We start from the raw sequence: 19,652 nt of genomic DNA, 5'->3' as shown, positions 1-19,652 counted from the left end.
TAATACAATAATAACATTCGCATAATAATAAGATGAAACAATAAATGCATTATTTAACATTCGTATTATATAAGATGAAACAGCTAGATGATTTCCCAATCATCTGCTGCAACTACAGTGCTATCCACTGCATTCGCTAGCTCCCGTCGGCTCCATTTTCCAGGCGACTGGAAGGCGGCGAAAAGCTCGGCCATCGGAGCTTTTCCAGCACTTCGGATGCACGGGAATCGGGAGCCAGGAAAACGGCAGCCAACAATTCGGGGGACAACACAGTTCAGCTCGAGCAGCCGCCGCCGCAGCTTCGAACGGGCGGAAGTTGGTGAGTGCGGCAGTCGCCAGCGGAAACGGAAGTGCAGAAAGCCCCGAGCGGCTGGCCGTGCAAACTGTTGCTCGTCGGTGTGTGTTGTGTTGTGTGGTGTGTTGTGTTGTGCTAGTGTTTGTGCTGCTGATGGTGTTTGTTATGGTGATGGTGTGCCAGTATCGGTGTGCTGGTGCTTGTCGTGGTGGCATTGTTGGCGTTAAACAATTAGCCAAGTTGCTATAACAGACCGAATTATCCGACAAATTTGATGAAAATGGTAAACATTAAACTGTAATGCGGCACGCGGAGTAAAAGTGAGTTTCAGTCTTTCTAGCTGGGTGTGTGCTCAAATGAGCGCGAGATCTGTGTGTGTGTTAGTGTGCCTCTGTGTCTGTGTGTGTGTGTGTGTGTGTTTGCACGGCACTTTGTAAGCTGCGATTTGACATGTTGATTTATGCGCTGCTCTCACTTTGCCCCCAAACGGCAATTGCCACCCACACCCCCGTACTAGAGTACTAAGCTCCCCACCCCCAGCTGGGATTACTCGTGTCCTGTGTCTCTTTCAACGCCACTTCGTCCTTTTTGCATGCCCCTCTCCCCCCCCTCCCCTACGGCGACGGCACTTGTTGCGCTCACAGGACATTCGCTTAATTGCTAATCCTCGCGCCCAGACGCGTCTAATTACACGTAAGTTTGCGCCATTTCTGTTTCTGCTTCTGTCTATCCAACGACATCACTTTGTGCCCACCCGCCGGCCGTTTAAAGTGCAAATTGGCAGGCGCTTGGGGCCACCAAATGCGGATTGCTCGTTTGGGTGGCTTAGAGTGGGTGGCTTAGTGTAAGGGGGGTGCTGGTGTGCTGTGGGGGGGGAGGGGGTTTTGAAAAACAGCCCGGAGGTCACTTAATATGCCATCAACATGAGATTTGCACAAATGGCCCCGGCCTCAAGAATTATGTGTTGCAATAAAATCGATGCGTGGGCGGAGCTTCGGGACTCAAGTGGCGGCTAATGACCAACTTGCGACGTGACTTTGGCCACGATTTGTAATTTGCGAACTGACCAGCCCAGAACCAGTAACTCCTAATCCCCCAATCAACAACCCCGCCATATACATACTCCTAGATCTTAAGTGTTTTATGGACTTTCCCTGTTTGTGTTGTGCACACACTCAGTTTATTTTTACAGCACAGACAGGGGGGTGAAAGTGCCCCATCAGCTTGCGTTGGGGGGCAGTTGGGGGGAGAATATAGGGGGGTGGTGTTAAGTATGCGTTTAACGGGTGCGGGCTTAATTACAAGCAAAGTTTACCAAAGGGTTGTCCCGCCAACTTCTTTATGACGCGATGGAGGCCTGCAACTTAATGACGGTCCGTGCAGGAAGAGTCATTACTCTGGCCACCTTGTACTCCAATCCGGAATGATGATGATGGCCAGCCGGAGCACCAAGGGGGAAGAAGGGGAAGAGCCGCAGTTGGAAAACGGAAAGCGAAGAAGAGCAGAGAAGCGGAAAAGCAGAAATGCGGAAAAGCGGAAAGTCGGAAAAGCGAAGAGGTGCCAGTGCAGGCGAACCCGGGGCCATAAACCTGATTGAAGCCCCCCCACGCATTGGCATTTGTATATGCAAATGGGGCTTAACCCCATTCAAATTATCCACACATCGCGCCCTGCCATGCATAAGTTATGGACCACAGTCGGTTTGGATTTAAAGTCAATGGAATCCATCAATAATTCCATGCGCTGCCGGGGGACTCGGAAAGGACTCACATTTCCCTTTATAATTCACAAATCTGTAGCAATTATTATCTTACACAAGCTTACCTTTTCTCGGGCTGTCCCACCCCCCAGGACCCAGGTCTAATACAATAAGCTGGCCAAAAAAAAAAAAATAATAAGAAGAGAGAAAAGAAATCCCCCAAGGCAGCCAGCTCCGTTGGCCTTTATGCATACACAATTCCGCATTGAAAAAAGCCGATGCGGACCGAACTGCTAACTGCTGAGGACTTGAATGCGCCCAAAGAGAACGAAACCGAGAATGAAAGCGAAAGCGACAGATATTCCTATTGATTTGTTGTCTGCAGATGCTCGCCATGCCCACCTGCCTGTTGGCCAGAGCGAGATGGCGTGGGTCAGGTGAGCCACTGGACCCATGGCCACTTTTCCGTCAACATTTTTGTTATCATCCTCGAACCATATCCCCCAATCCCCCAATCCACCAATCTTCCAATCCAACCCCATTGGTCGATTCGTTGCGGTGGCAACACGCCATTATATTACGTGAAATGCAAAATAAAAAAGAAAAAAATTTATGGGTATAGGGAAAAAAGCGTAGAGGTGGCAGTGGTAGGGAAAACAACAAGTTGCTAAACACTTGAATCAATCACTCGAATAATTGATGCCTTGTAAGTGGAATTTACGAAAAGATTGTCTCAAAGATTGAAGGACTTGAGTGAATAAACTTTTAAACGTCCAACTTTTGAGTTCATGAATATGCATTCAAATTAATTCCAGACAATCTACGCAAGACCTACATAAGTCACTTTGAGTTACGAAGCAAAACTCCACGCAACCTTGGTGCTTTTCAATTGAATTTACAAAGCAAAAATGAAATGTGAATAGCGATTTGTGGCATGTGTTAAATCGTTGAATCAAACCAACGTAGTCTCGTAGTCTCCCTATATAAAAATATACCAAATTTTACACGGCGTGGAGTTCCGAGTGGCCAAAACCAAGAGTTCCGAGTGGCAAAAACCACGAAGGTCCGCATCCAACAGGTAAACAACTGCCAGGTATTCAGCGACGGTTATTCCGCACTATTTGCTTTCCCGTATGGGCACGTACTCACGCATATGGATGTGTGTTTGTATGGGTGATTGTGTGTGCGTTGTGTGTGTGTGTTGGTGGCAGGGCTATTTGTACACGCGATAGATAATAATGGCCCGCAGGTCGGACGTGAGACAGCCTGCTGCAGCAGTAGCAAGTGGAAATTCGAACGAGCCACGTGTCCCCGGGGGCACAGCAACTGCAACTGCAACATATGCATGCAACAGCCATGAGGCACGAGAGCATAAAAGTGCAGCAATCGCCACGGGATGTTCCGCCATCGTAAAACTTAAGTGCTGGCCAAACATAGCCCCTGGGAAAGCCACTTGACGGCTTTCTCAATTGGAGCTAAAGAAGTGGCCAACACTTGGCCATTGCCATCCATCCATCTGGCGGCATAATCAAGTCCGAGGGCGCCCAAATGTAGGCAACAGTTAGTGGCTGCAACTCAAACTAGTCGTGGCTGGCAAATCCCATTAGAGGCAACTTTGTTGCCGAAGTTTTCCGCAAGCGGATTGTTGCCAACTTTTGCATAAGTTAGCATCCCGTGGTGTGTGAATGTGCTGACAGCTTGTGGGTGTGGTTGGGTGGCTGGGTGGTTGGATGACTCGGTGGGTTGGGGATGTGGAGCGATAATGGGGGCAGCCACTTACGCCACCATCCGACAGAGAACGCACACATTTAACAATAATTGCCTGGCCAAATAGAGCACTTCCCCGGGCATCTATGTCTTCCTCTATGTTCTTCTGTCTCTCCAGCTGACCAAAGTCGGAAAATGACTTGCGGCCACAGCAGTCGTCGCCCCGTTTTGCTGGCTAAACGGACTTGTGGGCGTTATAATGCCCTGGCTCGGCTGCTATGGTCCGCTTTTCATTATTTTGATTAAATACAGATAAAGCCATAAATTATGTTTACTTTGTGCCCCGTTTGGGCCATGGCCAGGAGGCACTTTTGTGTGTGTGTGTGCATGATGAGGATGAGTAATGGCCCATGATATTTACACATGAGTTGGCCATCAGCGACGCGTTACCATCTCATCTACTCATCTCATCTCATCTCATCTCATCTCATTTCATCATCCCACCAGATGCACAAGCAAAAATTGATTCACTAAGAACATGTTTTCTATCTTACCAAACTGCGTTAATAAACTGCTATAAAGATGTTAGTTATCATCATATTATCATATATGGGTATTTTATATATATATATTAGATATTTTTAAATGTGCATAGACTTTCCTCCAAGTGCACTGAGTAATTCATGTTTAACTGCCCAGTAGTCGTGAAATGGCCCAGCAACAGCGCAGCTGGGACGAGGGAGCTGTCGGTGGAGGATCCTATGGCCAAACCCACTCCTCGCACCACAAGGTGCCTGCTCGAGCTGCCAGCAATCCGCTGCCCTGCAAAGGAGCCACGCCCAAGCTGCCCAGGTGAGATCCACAATGAAATGGCGACCAATTAGCTTGATGCGACATCCCAAAACAGGCAATACCATGGAGGTCCGACGTCGGGCTATAACTATGGGGGTTACGATACGCCGAGGAGTCCCAAGATCACCACCACCTTTGCCCAGGACAGTTGCGATGATGTCAGTAGCTCCACGCCCAGCTCCTATTATCAGACGCCACCATCGGGATCGATAGATGATTCGGCCTCCCTGCTCAGTGGACGCACCACGGCCCGCAGCCCAAAGTCCCAGTGCCAGTTCGTCTTCGATGCAGTGAGTCCCAGTCACGGCAGAAAGTTCGAGTACTACGAGCCGATCTCACCGGACGATGGAGCCCTGTACTACGATCCGCCCAGTTCGCCACGGCGACAGGGTTCCAAAAAGCTAATGCGTACAAAGAGCCCACTGGATCCGGTGCCCCAGTTGACCACAACCGGCGTGGATGAGAGCATGGCGTTGGCTATGGCCATGGGCGGAGCAGGAGGTGGTGGTGGATACGCCCAAGGGGCACCCAACAAGCGCCAGCGGGATGAGTGGGAGCTGCCGGTGATCAGCAAGATCGAGGCCAGAAATCTTAGTGCGGCTGCAGGAGCAGCATCGGGATCGGCGGGTGGTAGTTATTATGGCTTGAAGCGCGACTCCTGCGTCACTGACTGCACGCAGCTGTCCATGGAATCCGGCGAGACGGGCACCCAGCACACCAATAGCACCATGGTGACCCACACCACCACCAGCTTTAGCTTTACGGAGCCGGAAACGGAGCAAGAGGCCGGACAGCCGCAATTGCGACGCCAACGTCGCCATGCCATCAACATCACCTCCAATCCCGGCTACCAGGTGCTCCACAGCTCCCACTCCACGCTGGATCGTACCTGTTCCGACAGCGTCGTCTCACTGCGCTACCGCAAGTCCACCAGTGACCTGACCCAAGATGCCGACCACGAGCTAAGTGGCTGCAAGCCCACCAAGCCGAAGGCCCATGTGGAGCACAAGCCGCGTCGCCGGGGCAGTTCCAAGGGTGGACTGGCCTATCTGGCCAGTCGGCGTAGTTCGCGGGAGTCGATGAAGAGCGCCTGCTCCAATGCCTCCATCGTGTCCAACGACGATGTTGGACCACTGGCCTTCCAGAGCTCCAATCGCGGTCGCCAGCGCAGAACATCGAACTTCCTCGAGTTGCCAGGTGAGAATGCCAATCTTCAACATCGATTGATAAATAACCCTAACCATCTATCTGCAATCCATTTCAGTGCCCGACCACGTTCGTCCGCGCGTCTGTTCCCTTCCAGAGCGACCATACAATCCGCGGGCCAGCGATGACCTGTACCGCCTGCGCCACTTCTCCATCAGCAAGGGCAACGTGGTCAACTGCGGCGACTCGATAATCTCGCGAAGATCGCGCAGCAACACCAGCGTCAACTCGACGAACAGCCGGGCCAGCGAGCGTTCCCCCTTCGAGGGCAGCTGCTGCGGAGCGGGCTATGCCAATGTGGACTCCCTGCCGGCGACGCCGGATGACTCGGAGAATCTGGATCCACCGCCGCCAGCCCGCTATCGCGTCGTGATGCTGGGCGATGCCGGCGTGGGCAAGACGGCGCTGGTCAATCAGTTCATGACGTCGGAGTACATGCACACCTATGACGCCAGCCTGGGTAAGTTGTATGCCAAAGTGGGTCCGGGTTATGGTCTGGGTTATGGTCCGCAGAGCGCAGTGAGTAGCCGCCGAGTGAACCCCTAGCTGGAACCTATGTGTGTGCCCGACCCCTAGCTTCCCGGCTGCCACTGTCGTCTTTAGAGTTTAATTCTGATCTGAGTTTTAGACGACGAGTTCGGCGAGAAGACGGTGAGCGTGCTGCTGGACGATGAGGAATCGGACATGGTCTTCATCGATCATCCCAGCGTCGAGATGAGCGTGGAGAACTCCCTCTCCACATACGAGCCGCATGGCTGTGTCGTTGTCTTCTCGGTGGTTGACCGCAGCTCGTTTCGCGTGGCCGAGGAAATCATCAATTATCTGTGGCAGGAGAACTACACCAAGGACAAGGCCGTCATCCTGGTGGGCAACAAGGCGGATCTGGCTCGCGCCCGCCTTATCACATCGCAGGGTAAGTTGGGTGTGGGTGTGGGTGTGGGTGTGGGTGGTGTGTGCCTTAATTATGATGGCTTGATTTCATTTCATTCCACAACCCCATTTCACTTTTGCAACCCCAAGAGGGCAAAGCCCTGGCCGCCTCACGCGATGCCAAATTTATTGAGACGTCCAGCGGCATACAGCACAACGTCGATGAGCTGCTCGTCGGCATATTGAAGCAGGTGAGTTGAGTTTGCAGGTGGTGGGAAAGCTGTGGCAAGTGGGGCAAAGTGAGGCAAAGTGGGGCAAGTGGGGCAGAGGTTCGACTGCGGTCTTTGGGGCAAGCAGCTAACCACACGCAACCCACCGATGCACCCACCGAAATTGTGCAGGAAATGGAGTTAAATGGATTTACCACGCTGCTGCGGGATGGCTTGCTTTTCGGCTTGGGTTGGGCAGGCTTTGGAATTGGGATTGGGATTGGGATTGGGTTTGGGTTTTGGGGGTGGGTTGGGGCTACGGTGGGCCTGCTTCCGGATCAGCTCACTAATTAATGAAAATGGTGCGGTAAGCGGGGCCGAAGGAAACTCGGCCAACTAACTCGATTGGGTGATTGGGCATTGTTACTTAACGCGGAGCAGGATACTTCCGTTACTAGTTGATTAGGTCGTAAAATTAATAAAGAGACATCTTTGCATATATATAATTAACACATCTATGAAAGAAAGCTGTATTTTCTAGCATTTTATAGCAATCAATCTCTGCTGTAATGTGCCATATACTTTAATTAAACAAACTTCTTTAAACCCTCTAAAAACAGATGCGGCTGAAAGAGAAGCGTGAGAAGAAGGCCACCGCCTCGAAGATGAAGACCTCTCGCACCCACATATCGCTGCACTTGGCCAAGGAGCTGCTGCAGAAGATCTGCCTCAGCGACATCTCCAAGTCGAAGAGCTGCGAGAATCTCCATGTGCTATAGAGATGTAAAGATGCCCAGATGTAAAGATGTAAACCGGGCGAAACCCAATCACATGTGCTGAGCCAACCTCGATGTCTTCGTTTATATCGCCCGGCATTCCTGGGCCACAAAATTATGCCACAAAACTGTATACAAAAGAGAATTTTATCAAAAGCAACGCTGCGAGGGCTGCGGTGGCTGGCTGCAAAATATTCCAAATGCCATTCAGATGGGTACCGCAAAGGAAACGAGGCGGAGATGTGTTCATCTCCTTTTGTGGAACTGCGTTTATTAAAAGTTGAATGTCGGCTCGAATCTGGCTTTTCTGGCAAGTCATTGGCTGTGGTCAGGCCTCCAGATTCGGCGATAGTCGTCTTTGTTTATGGCGGATGTTTTTGGATCGGCTTATCGGCACCAGACGCTCCTCCAACTGGGTGACGAAGGCCAGATTGATAAGCCCTGATCCAATGATCCAATCATCCAATCATCCAATGATCCATTGATCCAACATGCCAGCGATCCAGCGAGGCGTGTGCAGCCTTCAACTCAAAAAAAAATAAATAAAAGGAAAAAGTGTGCAGATACTATTTATTTATAGGTGTACTTTTTAATGCGTACTTGCATATACATACTTAACATATATGTGTTCCAATGCGAATAACTTCAATTCCAATAATGCGCTGTCAATTGAAACGCTTGAGGAGCAGGCCCCACAGGACGCGAGAAACTTTATAGATGTTGATTTATGTATACACATAGTGGCCATAAGCAGCATATAGTATACATATGTAGTACATACATACCATATACACGTGACCTCTATTCGGGATAAGTTTATTGTCTAGGCTAGGGTTACTAAACGCTCCACCTGCTTCGCAAAGAAATTCTTCCAATTGACGAATATCTCATATCGGAATGACTGTTGAATGTTGACTGTTGTTAGTCTAAGCCAAAAACTAAAAAGAAAAAAAACAAAGTAAAAAACCAAGCAAAACTAAACTAAACTAAAGGGAATACCATTTAATCAAAGTACTTCACTCAGACGTTACTACGAGTATATTGATGTGTATCTTTACGTGTACCTACCATATATTATACATTATATGTACTATATATATATTTAGAGTTAGATACATATACACATATACATATATATAAATTTACGACCGTGCTCGGATGGAACTTCTAACACTTCTGAACTCATACGCTTATATATTTGAAAAATACCTTTTACAAAATGCGAAAGGCAAGCAAATGCGAAAACCAAACGTATCTCTAACTATTTTCATACGCAAACTTACACATTAAAGGGGGCAATGCGAGGATCCAAAATGGGAGTGGGATTGAAGTCCTGGCCCAGGACCATGGAACCTGGACCGTTCCGGACTCGTCCAAAAGTCGAGCACTCGACGGCTGTGCACTCATGTTTGCTCTACCCCTTTCCTTCCGCTTCACATCCTTCGCATCCTTCACATCCTTCGCATCCTTCCCATCCTTCACGTCCGCCTTTCTGTCGAGTGCACTTTATCATTTTTAACATTTAGCAAACAAAACAGAAAGTTGCTACGGCGAAAGTTTTAATTTGCAACGCAACGCAACGCGAAAGTTCAAATAAATTCAAATATTTCGCAGCCGCACTGTGGCAATCTGCATCGCGCATACGCCGCGTGCGCCCGGGTCGCTGCTAAATTGATTTGCTAATCAAATTGCTGAGGAATCCACAATCGAATCACAGAGCCAGCTATGAACTCCCACCGAATTTATTGTGAAATGCCATTTAATAACGATGCAAATTGTACCGCTACCACTTAACCATAACAATTGGCCTAAAGCGTAGCTATAAAGATATCCAAACAAATACCAATATGTATATATATAAATACATATATATACATATATACCTATGCATATGTGTAAAGATCGATGTATATTTATATATTTTTCCAAACAAAGACAAAAGCCAAGCAGCGCTGTACAACTCAAGGGAATGTTCACCAAAGAGAATCAGTTTTGTGTTGCATAGTATATAATCCACAATTGTACGCTTTTGCCCGTCACCGAGATGAGGCTGCAGAAAAAGCAAATTAATTAGAGTACACGGAGATAAAATCCGATTACTTGTTTGGTGTATAAAACTTTCCTTCATCTCCACCTAAACCTCCGTCTCCATCCTGTCTCCCTTCCCTTCTCGTCGCGACTCGATCTCTTCATTCGATAAATAAAGGACAAGGACGCTCTGTAACTAACTTGTGTTTCCTTTGCAGGGCACAGGGGTCAGGGGTCACGGGGTCACGGGGTGCAACCGCAAATTCAATGCCAACTGATGCGACTGCTCCTGAAATACTGATGTCTTGGCCTCCTCAGCCTCTCAGCTGTTGCGCACTTGTGGTTCATTAAGGCGGGGGGAGGGCAGCAGGCGAGTGTGTAAATGTGTTAAGTGCTTGTTGTCAATCGCACCCAAAACTTGGCCGGATTTCACGCTCCTGCGACCCGAAACACTCCGGACACAATATTGGATTTTCCGAGAATCCCAAAATCGCAGAATCAATCGACAGTCGCTGGATGGCCGTAATTAACTTACGAAGATGTCGGTCCGGAGCTGCTGAAAAGTTGACAATCCGGCTCTGATTGATGGCCCAAAATCAGTGGACTCGGCGGCATTCCTGACAATGGCATGGCAACCAGAGCCCAGATTTCTCTTGCAGACTTATCGGCGAAACTTTGAGTCGCCTCACCGACCCCGCCACCTGCTGGCTCTCATAATTTTAATGAGCTTATTTTATTACATTTAACGCACCGCGTGGCTGCCGCCCCGGGATCATCATGCAAATGGTTTCGTTTTGAGCGTGGATTGTGTCGCTTCACCTTCTTCGTCCTTCGTCCTGCGTCCTTCGCGGAGTCAGTGGCCACCAAATCAAACTAATTCCAAGTTCAATAAACAAGCCTAAATGAATATCGCCGAGCGGGCGCAGTCATTCCTTAATCAGCACCAACCTCCCCCGGGCAGTGTAAATTCTTATGAAAATAAGCAACGTTGGCATTGGGGCGCGGAAGTCATTGAGGGTTTCCAAGGATGGCCCATGACCCCGCCCATCCGCCCGCATCGCAATCATAATCGAGTCGACAAAAATCGATTAAAGACTGAGCCATTAAGCTGGGATATTTCGTGGAGCTAAATGCCAGGCGCACAATTAAACTGGCTTGGATATTGTGTTAATTAAACGCGGACAGGTATGAGACTTATTAAGAAGCTGGACAGCCATGCCCACATCCAATCTCGAATCTGCGCCATCGATTATACCAGTATAGCACATGGGATAACGACACACTGCATTATCCTTTTACGTTTCCAAACGGATTACTCTGTCCGTCGCAACGCAGAGGCAATACCTTACGAGCTAGCCGGAAAAGGGATCATAAAGGATGCCAGAGTACATACAATTTTATTTAGGGCCAAAAGCTGTTGGCCATCTGCACACTTGTGAATGTATGGATGTGTGCCTAGTGCCAGGCAAGCTCAAAAAAGAAAGAAAGGAGAAAAAAACAGAAAAAACAGAAAAGGGCCGGGCCACTCAGACACACAAACAAACAAACAAACAAACAAACAAACAAGCGAACACTCAGGTATTCTCGCATGGCAGATGAAGAAATATTCGCGCCGCCAGCCGTCACTCTCGGGGGATTCATAACCAAATAAGCCGAATTTTTAAAGCATACTTTCCACCCACTGCCTCTACCAGGATACAGCTGAATCCTTGGCAGGGATTCCCGCAGCGGCGACGCAACTGAAATTTACGAAATGAAACTTTAAGCAGTGTGGAAAATGAAATTTAAATAACGATTTATTGCCTTTGAAGTATGATTATTTGCACGGCGGAACGAGGGACTAGGTAAACAAATGGCGGCAAGGCCATGTCGACATGCCGCATACCCTAGCATTAGCATGCCAATTAGGCTGGACACCAAAGTTCTGGAATTTCACTGGGGCAGCAATAAGTTGACTGTCAACTTGTCACTGTAGTAACGCAAATGAATTGAGCTTATTGAAAGCTATTTATAAAGTGCTAAATTAAGGAATGAACTTGATATAAACGTGGCTCAGTGGTTTAGCAATTATAATATAATTTCTTGTAATTATAAACTATTTTGTTAAGAACTATAACATTTAGATAGCAAACAATAAACATAGTGATCTAAAACATTATGTTCCAATAAACTCAGTTCCATTATTCTGTTCCCTCGTTTATTATCGTCTTAGTTGTTCGAAAAATGTGCAAATAAGAAGCGGATATCATGTATCCTGAAAAAGCAGAAAAACCTATTCCCTGTTAGTGGCATTTAAGGATGTGAGTGGCCGTACACCGCCACCGGATGAGTCCGTCGTGCGTCCTGCCCCATAAGCGTAATGAAGAGCTGGACATGTGGAATGGATTGGACGGATAGACCCACCTATGCCACCTCTTCCACCAGCTCCTCCTGCGCCTTCTGCTCCTCCTGCTCCTCCTGCTCCTCCTGCTCCACCTGCTCCTCCTGCTACTCCTGCTCATATGGTACACCTGTCCGCCCGTATGTGCTGGGTTATCAGGATCAAACGCCGGCGGCAGCAGACGAGGTCGCTCCTTTTGCCATCCAGCCATCCAACCATCCAGCGAGCACTGGCTGCTCCTGCTGTCGCTGTCAATTCATCGCATTGGCATGAAATTGCTTTTTGCGATAGCTGGGAGGCAACAGCAACAAGTTGCGCCTACACCTATACTATACCCCATACTCTATACCCATATTCTACATACTATATATAGAGGACTTCTACGCTCGGGCTTACAAAGGAAATGAGAAAAGGTTGGCCGGGTTGTTTGCCCGCCTGTTGATGTTTGTGGGTCCCAGGATCTGCTTGGAAATTTGCGTGGCGCAGGAAACAGGAAGTTGTCGTCGGTGGGGCTGGGGCATTGTTTATTCTTCGTCGGCTGGCGGGCAGGCCGCAAAAAGTCACCGGGTATCCTAACGATACGAAAATGCGTAAAGAGCTGCGAAAAGGGGCGGCCGCGCGTGTGTTTGGGCGAGTGGGTGTGGCACTCGCGGCATGCAAATTACAAGCGGAATTTCGACTGTGGCCCACGAACTTCGATCGGCGGTGGACGAAGGGTGAAGAGTGAAGGGAATTAAATGCGAAAAGCGAAAGGGCCACGACAAAATAATCTCTCAAATGTAAGAAAACTGGCGGCGGGGTGCCGTTTCCTCCTGCTGCAGCTAAATGCCAAAATGGCAATTTGCTAAAGTTTTTCCCGAGTTTTCCGAGCAGCGAGCAGACATGGCAGTGGCCAGGGAGCTCAAATGGGGTGCCAGAATGGCAGGTTCAGGGGGGTTGGGGGCGAGATTTTCCGGGGGCCATAAAAGTCAAAGCTTGTCTGTTACACTCCCAATATTCAGTAACACTGGGAAAAATAATGCAGTGTGCCACTATGTACTTTTGGCTAATTACTTTTGCCAATCAATCATAATTCGCACTCGTTGCGTTGTATTTCCAGCAGAGCAAATCACATAAATCATTCACTCATTCAGACACACAAATCATATATAATATATCATTTTCTATGGAGTTCCCATAAAACTAATCTTCAGTGGCTTTAAAATGCTCTTAAAAAGATAAAAATGTATTGTCCCTTGGCTTTTTTGAATCACTTATAGCCCTATTTAGTTGGAAAATTTTAACTCAAAATTCAAGTGAAAGTTAATAGAAAAAAAGGTTTAACTTTGTGTGTAATTAGCAACAACTCATATCTACCAAGTCGAAAACTTTGTAATTTCATATTAACTAGATAAGTTTCCTTATAATAAGCAACATAAGATGCTTAAGTACAAGCACGTGAGCTTGGGAACATAGATTTTCTTCCAGTGCATGACAGCCTGTAGTAGATACTCAGGCGCCAGTGCTCGGCATCCTGGCACTTGTTGAGCGTTTTGCAAACGAAGGGCAACAAAAACGTGTCAAAGAAATTGAAATTCTGTGTGTAAGTTAGTGTGTTTTTCCTGTCTTCACTAACAGTGAGCAGGTAAGCTGCTCGCCTTGCGACGTCAGTGGCACAGGAAAGTAGAGAAGGCAACCTCTATGCCAGCGGGGTTATAACATAATGCAGTCAGCTCACGATTGGTAAAATGCTCGGGGCGATGGGGGAAAACCATGGGAGCTCCCATGGTCCTGGAAAACTCAGCTGCAAACCGATTGAATGGAGCTGGTCTTTGGTCTTTGGCCCAGACACTCGACCTTGCCCCCTTGAAATGAGCTGTGAACCCGGCTTGGCCTTCTGGCATCAGCTGCATCCTGCTGCTCCTGGTCTGCGCCATTAGGTGCATGCAACTGTCAAGGACACTCGGCCAGGTCGCTCGGACAATTTAACCAAATGTTATGGAAGCGGACGGATGGCACTCTTGAACTTCTGCTAACTGGAAATGCGTTAAATAGTTTAAACTGTTTGCACGAATGTGGATTTGAGTGGGCGACTCGTAATTGCACGGTCATTTGGTCCATGAATTATGCAGACGGAAATTAACGTGGATTTCTTTGTCGTTTGTAGGTGGAAGAAGCACCGTGTTGACACAATGTTGATATGTGTGCACTGGTCGGGGATACACATCGCATTTAATTTTCCGGCAGATTACGTTGACGTTACGGTCGCCATGGGCACATGGCCGTCTGATTTTCATCATTGTCCAATGGCGGATCCTCCAGAGAAATGGTCAAAATGGTGTGCATAATCAGTGGAAAGCTGCTGCACAGCCGTATATTTGCCACCCAAAAATATTCCGGTCTGTATAAGTGGATTACGTCATGGCACTTGCTGGCATTTAAATTATAAATTTCATTTTGTCGTAATTATCAGGCGAGTAATTGTCAATCAGACCATTTAGCAGGTAACAGGATTAACATTCAAATCAGATCAATTATGATAATTTTCTGTTGCTGGTCGTGATTTCGAGCAATAGGAGAGAGTTTGCCAACTAATCTGAACAAGAAACGGATTTCCAGTTAGCTTATAATAATTAAAGATATTGAACAATGATTTTTAATGATTTATCATTGTATATCTTATAAACAAAACCACACTATAAAAAGTTACATCAATGGTTATTAATGGTATTGACCATTTTTGACTTTAAATTTGCAAAGTGCTTGCAAACGCGACAAAAGTGGAAAGGAAACCCTTAAATAAGATTCTCAGAATTTTTTTTATTTTTTTTTATTTTTATTTATTAAGTGAAGAATACGTACATCATAATATTGTATCGTAACATCACAGGGGAGCAATATCCTAGGGGTAACCAAACACTATATACAAATTAGTGAAGTTTGAATTTTAGTTAAATAATTTCCCCTTAAGAATTGAAGCTTTCTTATTGCATATTTTTCGGCAGCCTATGTTGTACTCAAATGTTTATTTTTACTTGCATACCTTTGGGCAGTTTTTATCGTTAATTATAAAAAGAGCTTTTCAACCACGTTTCGAAAGGTGAAAAGCTCTTTTGTGTTGTAAGGTCCATTTTACATGACAGCAAATACATTGCAATTTATTTACCACAAACAGCATGTCAAGTAAGGTCAAATGATGTCTAGTTATGTCAAAAAACGTGTAAATTTCGAATTCAAACTCACAGTGCTAAAGAAGTATTCGACAATTTTCAAATTGATTACGAACTTTATTAAATGACTCTGCGTTTATGCAACTAAGCTCTAAATATAAAACAGTCGACTAAGATTATCTAAGATTAGCATTGCATACAAAGTGTGTATCAGACACTTAGAACTATGTACATGTAGAAATAATAAAGGAATTTCATTTATGGCAATGGGTCGTGTACAACGGCTCCTCTGTGCATCACTAGGATCCTCCTACTTGTTGAAGTTTTCGATCTGCTGCAGAACCCAGCTGCGCGAGGCCGACTGGCAGACGATGACGCCTGATCGCTGCTGGATGAGCTGATCCTTGGGCGGCTTGGGTGCAATCTGTGGCGCAGACTGATGGGGACGTGGTCCCAGCGGCGGCGGCGGAGGAGGCGGACTGCTGGGACGACGTAGATGGACATCGTAGTCGCCGGAACGCTTCTCGTTGTCATCGCTATAAATGGCCGAGTCGCGGAAATCGTTTTCCAGGCTATCCTCCACCTGCTGCTCGTACTCGAAGGTGGCGCCTGGCGGCTCCACTCCAGATCGCTTGCGCTGCTGCTCGCACATGCTGTCGCTGGAGGAGGAGGTCAGCGAGAAGACCGAGTCACGTTCCGAGTGGTTGAGTACGCCCAGGCCAAACAGCGTCTTGGGATCAGCGTAGTCCACGTGGGCCATCCTCTCGCCCACCGCCTCGCTGCCCTGGCGATGCAGCACACTCTGCCGGCACATCTCGCTCACGTCGGACAACCGGCGCTCCGGCGGTCGGTTAGAGCGCCCGAAGGCCATGCTCAGGTTGTCTATGGACTTCAGGGCTCGCGGCAGCAGCGAACTCTCCGATCCCGAAACGGAGTTCTTCGGCAAGGGTCGTGATCCATGCTCCTGCACCGTCTCCATCGATAGATTGATCACCGTGCTCTGGCTATCACGTTTTAGTGTGGATCCCGATCCATTCGAGGATGTCGAAGTGGTGGAGGAACTGCAGCTGTCCCGCTGCACTGTCTCCTCGCCCACTCGCTGCAGAACGCCGTCGGGCGAGTAAACCAGGGTGACGTAGTCCGATTCCGGTCGCGAAGCTGCGGGCGCAGTCTTCGATCTCTTCTTCAGCATCTGCGATGACTTGGCTCGCCCCATCACTGGTGAGAACTTGTAAGGCACATGGACATTGCGCAGCAGAGTCTCGTAGATGGGCTCCTCGCCCACCGAATCCACCTCTTCGACTGTTTTCTTCTTCTGCTCCTCCAATTCCAGGGGTGGTGGAGATCGCGATGGTGGGCGTGGCGGCGGCAGGATGGGTCCACGACTTATATCGGGACTCACGGGACTCACTGGGCTTTCGCGCCTCTTCTGCTGTTTGTTGTATATCCTCTCGAATTCCTTGTTGTTTTTCAGTAAGTCAAGGACTATTTGCGCATCTCGTTTCGACTTCTCGGCTGGGGACAGCGATTCGGTCTCCTGATCTGGATTGTAATACTGATCCTGCGTGGAGTCATCTAGAGTGGCGGCCTCCTGGGCCAGTTCGATTTCCCCGTCTGGACGCAGCTCCTCGGTGGATTCGGTTATCTTGAGCACAGTGGCGCTGCTGCTATCGAATTCGCTGAGATCCATGTAGAATCTGGAGCAGCTCTTGGTGGTGCTACTTCGTTGCTTCTTCAAATTGGCTATCTTCTTGGGCATCGTCTTGTGATTGTATTGCTTGACCTCGAAGAATCCCTTTCCCTTGGTCTTGCGCTCGGTGAGATCGGGCCTGCTTCCCCGCAGAGAGGCGGCACTATCCTCGTCCTGTTCGCGTTCCCTCTCCGCCTCCTCATCCAAGCTGAAGCCACCGATCCGGGGAACCGACTTACTGCGCTCCTTGAGTGCCTTGTAGCTGAAGACGGGCGAGTGCGACTTGGCACTGCGACTGCGTTGATCCCGATCCCGCAGAATGCAGGAACACTCCTCCACCCGCTCATCCTGGTTGCACTTACACTCCGGCTCCTTGACCGGCGTCTTCGTCTCCTCCTTCACTGCAGCATCCCGTTTGCGATATCGCATGGCAGCAGCCAGTTTCTGCAGAGCCGTATCGTCCAGGCTGTTATTTCTGGCCAGAGGCTTTGAGGGCTTCGCCTGGCTAACCGATTCCTCCTCCTGCTCCAGGGACTCATTGAAGCTGTCGAAGGAACTGGAGTTGGCCACCGTCTTCCGCTTGAACTTGGAGTTCCGCTGCCGTATCTCACTCCGCCGGCAGGCATTCCTGCGCTCCAGGTACGTGGGCGTCGAGTTGCTTCCGGAGTGAAGGCTCCACTTCCAGGTGCTGCGATCTGGCGTGCGATCTGCGTTTAGGGACAATCCATTAGTCTGGGTCTGATTCAGTGGTTCACAGGCAATGATAAGCGGTGGGGGGTGAGTGGTGGGAGATTGTGAGCGAAAAGCAAAAACACCAGTGCGAATGCATTCTAGGGTATCAGTCAGCTGTGGAACATGCGGTCATTGGGATTGATTGATTAGTTTCAACTGGTTAGTAAGTGGCGTTCTCAGTACGATTATGTGTTCAGGGTTAGGATGCATGCAAACAAAACACAGACCCCGTTCGAGTTAGACGGCCAATTAAAGCTAGCAATCCAAGTACGGTTCTCGCAATACTTACTAGGCTCTTCGGACACCAGAGAGTTACATTTAGCGAACACTACGATTACGATATAGCTTGTTAAACAACTAGTTGTAGCCCTTAGTTTCTGTCTGATCGGATTTTATTTTTGGTTTTTTCGTTTTTTCGTTTTATTTTATTTTTTGTTGGGTTATCAGTCTCTGGGGTGTGGGGTATTTAGCCTTAAAACGCCTTAAGCTCTAGTCAAAGTTTTTTCGTTTCTTGGTTTTGGGGTGTTTAGTTTTAGAATGCATCACTGGTAGTACTACAACGGTAAACATATAGCATTTCGTAGAGTAGAGTTAGATCAATATTTGGAATTAGTACGAGAGTAGGACACCAACTAAGCACGCTAGTTTGTGTGGCCAAAAACACCCAACGATTCAGGAAAGTGGGCGCCCGTGGTTCGCAATTAAAATGCTCCTACATCCAACTAATACTTCCAAGTAATAAATCAATGCGCCGCCGAGGCGTCGACAGATTTGGCACGATTTTGGCGAAAGGCTAGCTAGAAAGACTCGCTTGCCACTTGGTTATGTCACTTGGTCGCAGCTGGAGCGTGCGAATCATAAGTCCTCCATGTGGTCGGGATTAAGGAGAGCCTCGCCAAACGGGGTGCAGTGCGAGAAAATGTTTCTTACTTAACCAGCCTCTATAGCAAAACTTATGGTTATAGCACACTTCTTGTACAAATGCTTTAGGTTTATACTTTCAAACTACGTTTAATTTGGTATTCAGTTATTAGTTGAGGTTAGTTGGAACGATTACTTATAGAAAACTTAATTTTCCTGCACTTTTCGCGAAGTGGCTCTCCTTCTTCGCGGCCGACAGGCATTACCCAACTATAACAAGTACCCGCATGTGCATAACTGTTGGGCACTTCATCATCTCGTGCAGTCCCCAATCCAAATCGTTAAGTGTTTTGGCCACATGACAAAAAGAAACACAACAAAAACGTGGGCAAAAGGGGGGTAAAACGAAAAGTAAAACAAAGTATAAAAAGCTAAAACAGCAAGAGCCCTAGAGCCAAGCCGCGGTTAAGCCGAGCTAGCCAAGTTGGCCAAGTGGGAAGCACTCCACTCACCTTCCTCGTTGCCCAGCTGATAGACCAGCTCCTTGGCGCGCATCGGTATGTCCAGCTTCTCCAGCATGACACCTTTGATGTGCTGCGTCCAGATGCGCTTCTGGTCACGATTCCGGGCCGTCAGTTTGATTTGATGGCGCGGCTCGTCGAAGGGTATGACATAGAAGCTGGTCGGCTCACCCGGCAAGTGTTCGCTCAGCATCAGATTGTTTTGCTGCAAGTTGGTTGCATTACGAAGATAGCTCATGGATCGAAGGATCTGCACAAACTCACCGAAATGTATGTCTTGAACTGCAGTCGGCCGTCCTCCTTCTGCTTGGTGATGATCAGCATGGTGGCGAATAGGAGTACCAGGCGCTGTTTGTTGTGCTGCTCCATCAGCAGACCCTCTTGGCGCAGCTCTCCCAGCACAGTGAGTTCTGTGAAGGATGAGGGAAGTGGTTTAGTTTGGGGCGCAGAATACGCAAAAGTGGCTCCCACACTCACCTGGCCCAAGCCAGCCGTCCAGAATGCCGGACAGCTCCTTGACGCGACTCTGCTGCTCCTGCTTTCGCTTCACCTGGTCAATGTTGTGCGCCACCTGGCGCATGATCACATGCGCCTCGACCACCTCCTTCACATCGCAGTGCTTGCGCAGACTCTGTTTGGGATGGAAGGGTTATATGGTTAGGGACTGTCACTAAGGA

At 48.3% G+C, this 19,652-nt stretch overlaps 2 protein-coding genes across 9 annotated transcripts in view; one reads left to right on the top strand and one right to left on the bottom strand.

The window, feature by feature from the left end:
- Window positions 1–293: 293 nt before the first annotated feature.
- On the top strand, window positions 294–9,828 carry LOC120446399. 5 transcript variants are annotated; one of them, XM_039627338.1, is made up of 7 exons: window positions 294–615; window positions 4,404–4,553; window positions 4,609–5,750; window positions 5,818–6,219; window positions 6,388–6,672; window positions 6,780–6,880; window positions 7,459–9,828. In XM_039627338.1, the coding sequence occupies exons 2-7, from the start codon at window positions 4,411–4,413 to the stop codon at window positions 7,615–7,617; spliced, it is 2,232 nt and encodes a 743-aa protein (XP_039483272.1). In that variant the 5' UTR covers window positions 294–615; window positions 4,404–4,410; the 3' UTR covers window positions 7,618–9,828. The 5 variants fall into 5 exon arrangements, with proteins under 5 accessions (XP_039483272.1, XP_039483268.1, XP_039483269.1 ...); XM_039627334.1 differs by having other exon boundaries at window positions 6,382–6,672; XM_039627335.1 differs by having other exon boundaries at window positions 4,401–4,553; window positions 6,382–6,672.
- A 5,439-nt stretch (window positions 9,829–15,267) lies between these two features.
- Window positions 15,268–19,652, bottom strand: part of LOC120444784 (myosin-M heavy chain) — a 44,690-nt gene continuing 40,305 nt past the window's right edge. For 2 of the 4 annotated variants that reach the window (XM_039624723.1, XM_039624725.2), the window contains exons 5-8: window positions 19,453–19,606; window positions 19,240–19,385; window positions 18,967–19,180; window positions 15,268–17,568 (exon numbers count right to left, since the gene is read on the bottom strand). In XM_039624723.1, the coding sequence (XP_039480657.1) occupies window positions 15,482–17,568; window positions 18,967–19,180; window positions 19,240–19,385; window positions 19,453–19,606 (2,601 nt within the window). In that variant the 3' untranslated portion in view covers window positions 15,268–15,481. Of the gene's footprint in view, window positions 17,569–17,588; window positions 17,708–17,882; window positions 18,148–18,966; window positions 19,181–19,239; window positions 19,386–19,452; window positions 19,607–19,652 lie in introns of those variants that run through there. The other 2 variants (XR_005615711.1, XM_039624726.2) reach the window with 2 other exon arrangements.

This window comes from Drosophila santomea, chromosome 2R, assembly GCF_016746245.2.
Source record: "Drosophila santomea strain STO CAGO 1482 chromosome 2R, Prin_Dsan_1.1, whole genome shotgun sequence".
NCBI lineage: Eukaryota > Metazoa > Arthropoda > Insecta > Diptera > Drosophilidae > Drosophila > Drosophila santomea.
Note: the sequence above shows the minus strand (reverse complement) of the source record. Positions and strands in the feature narration are given on the sequence as shown.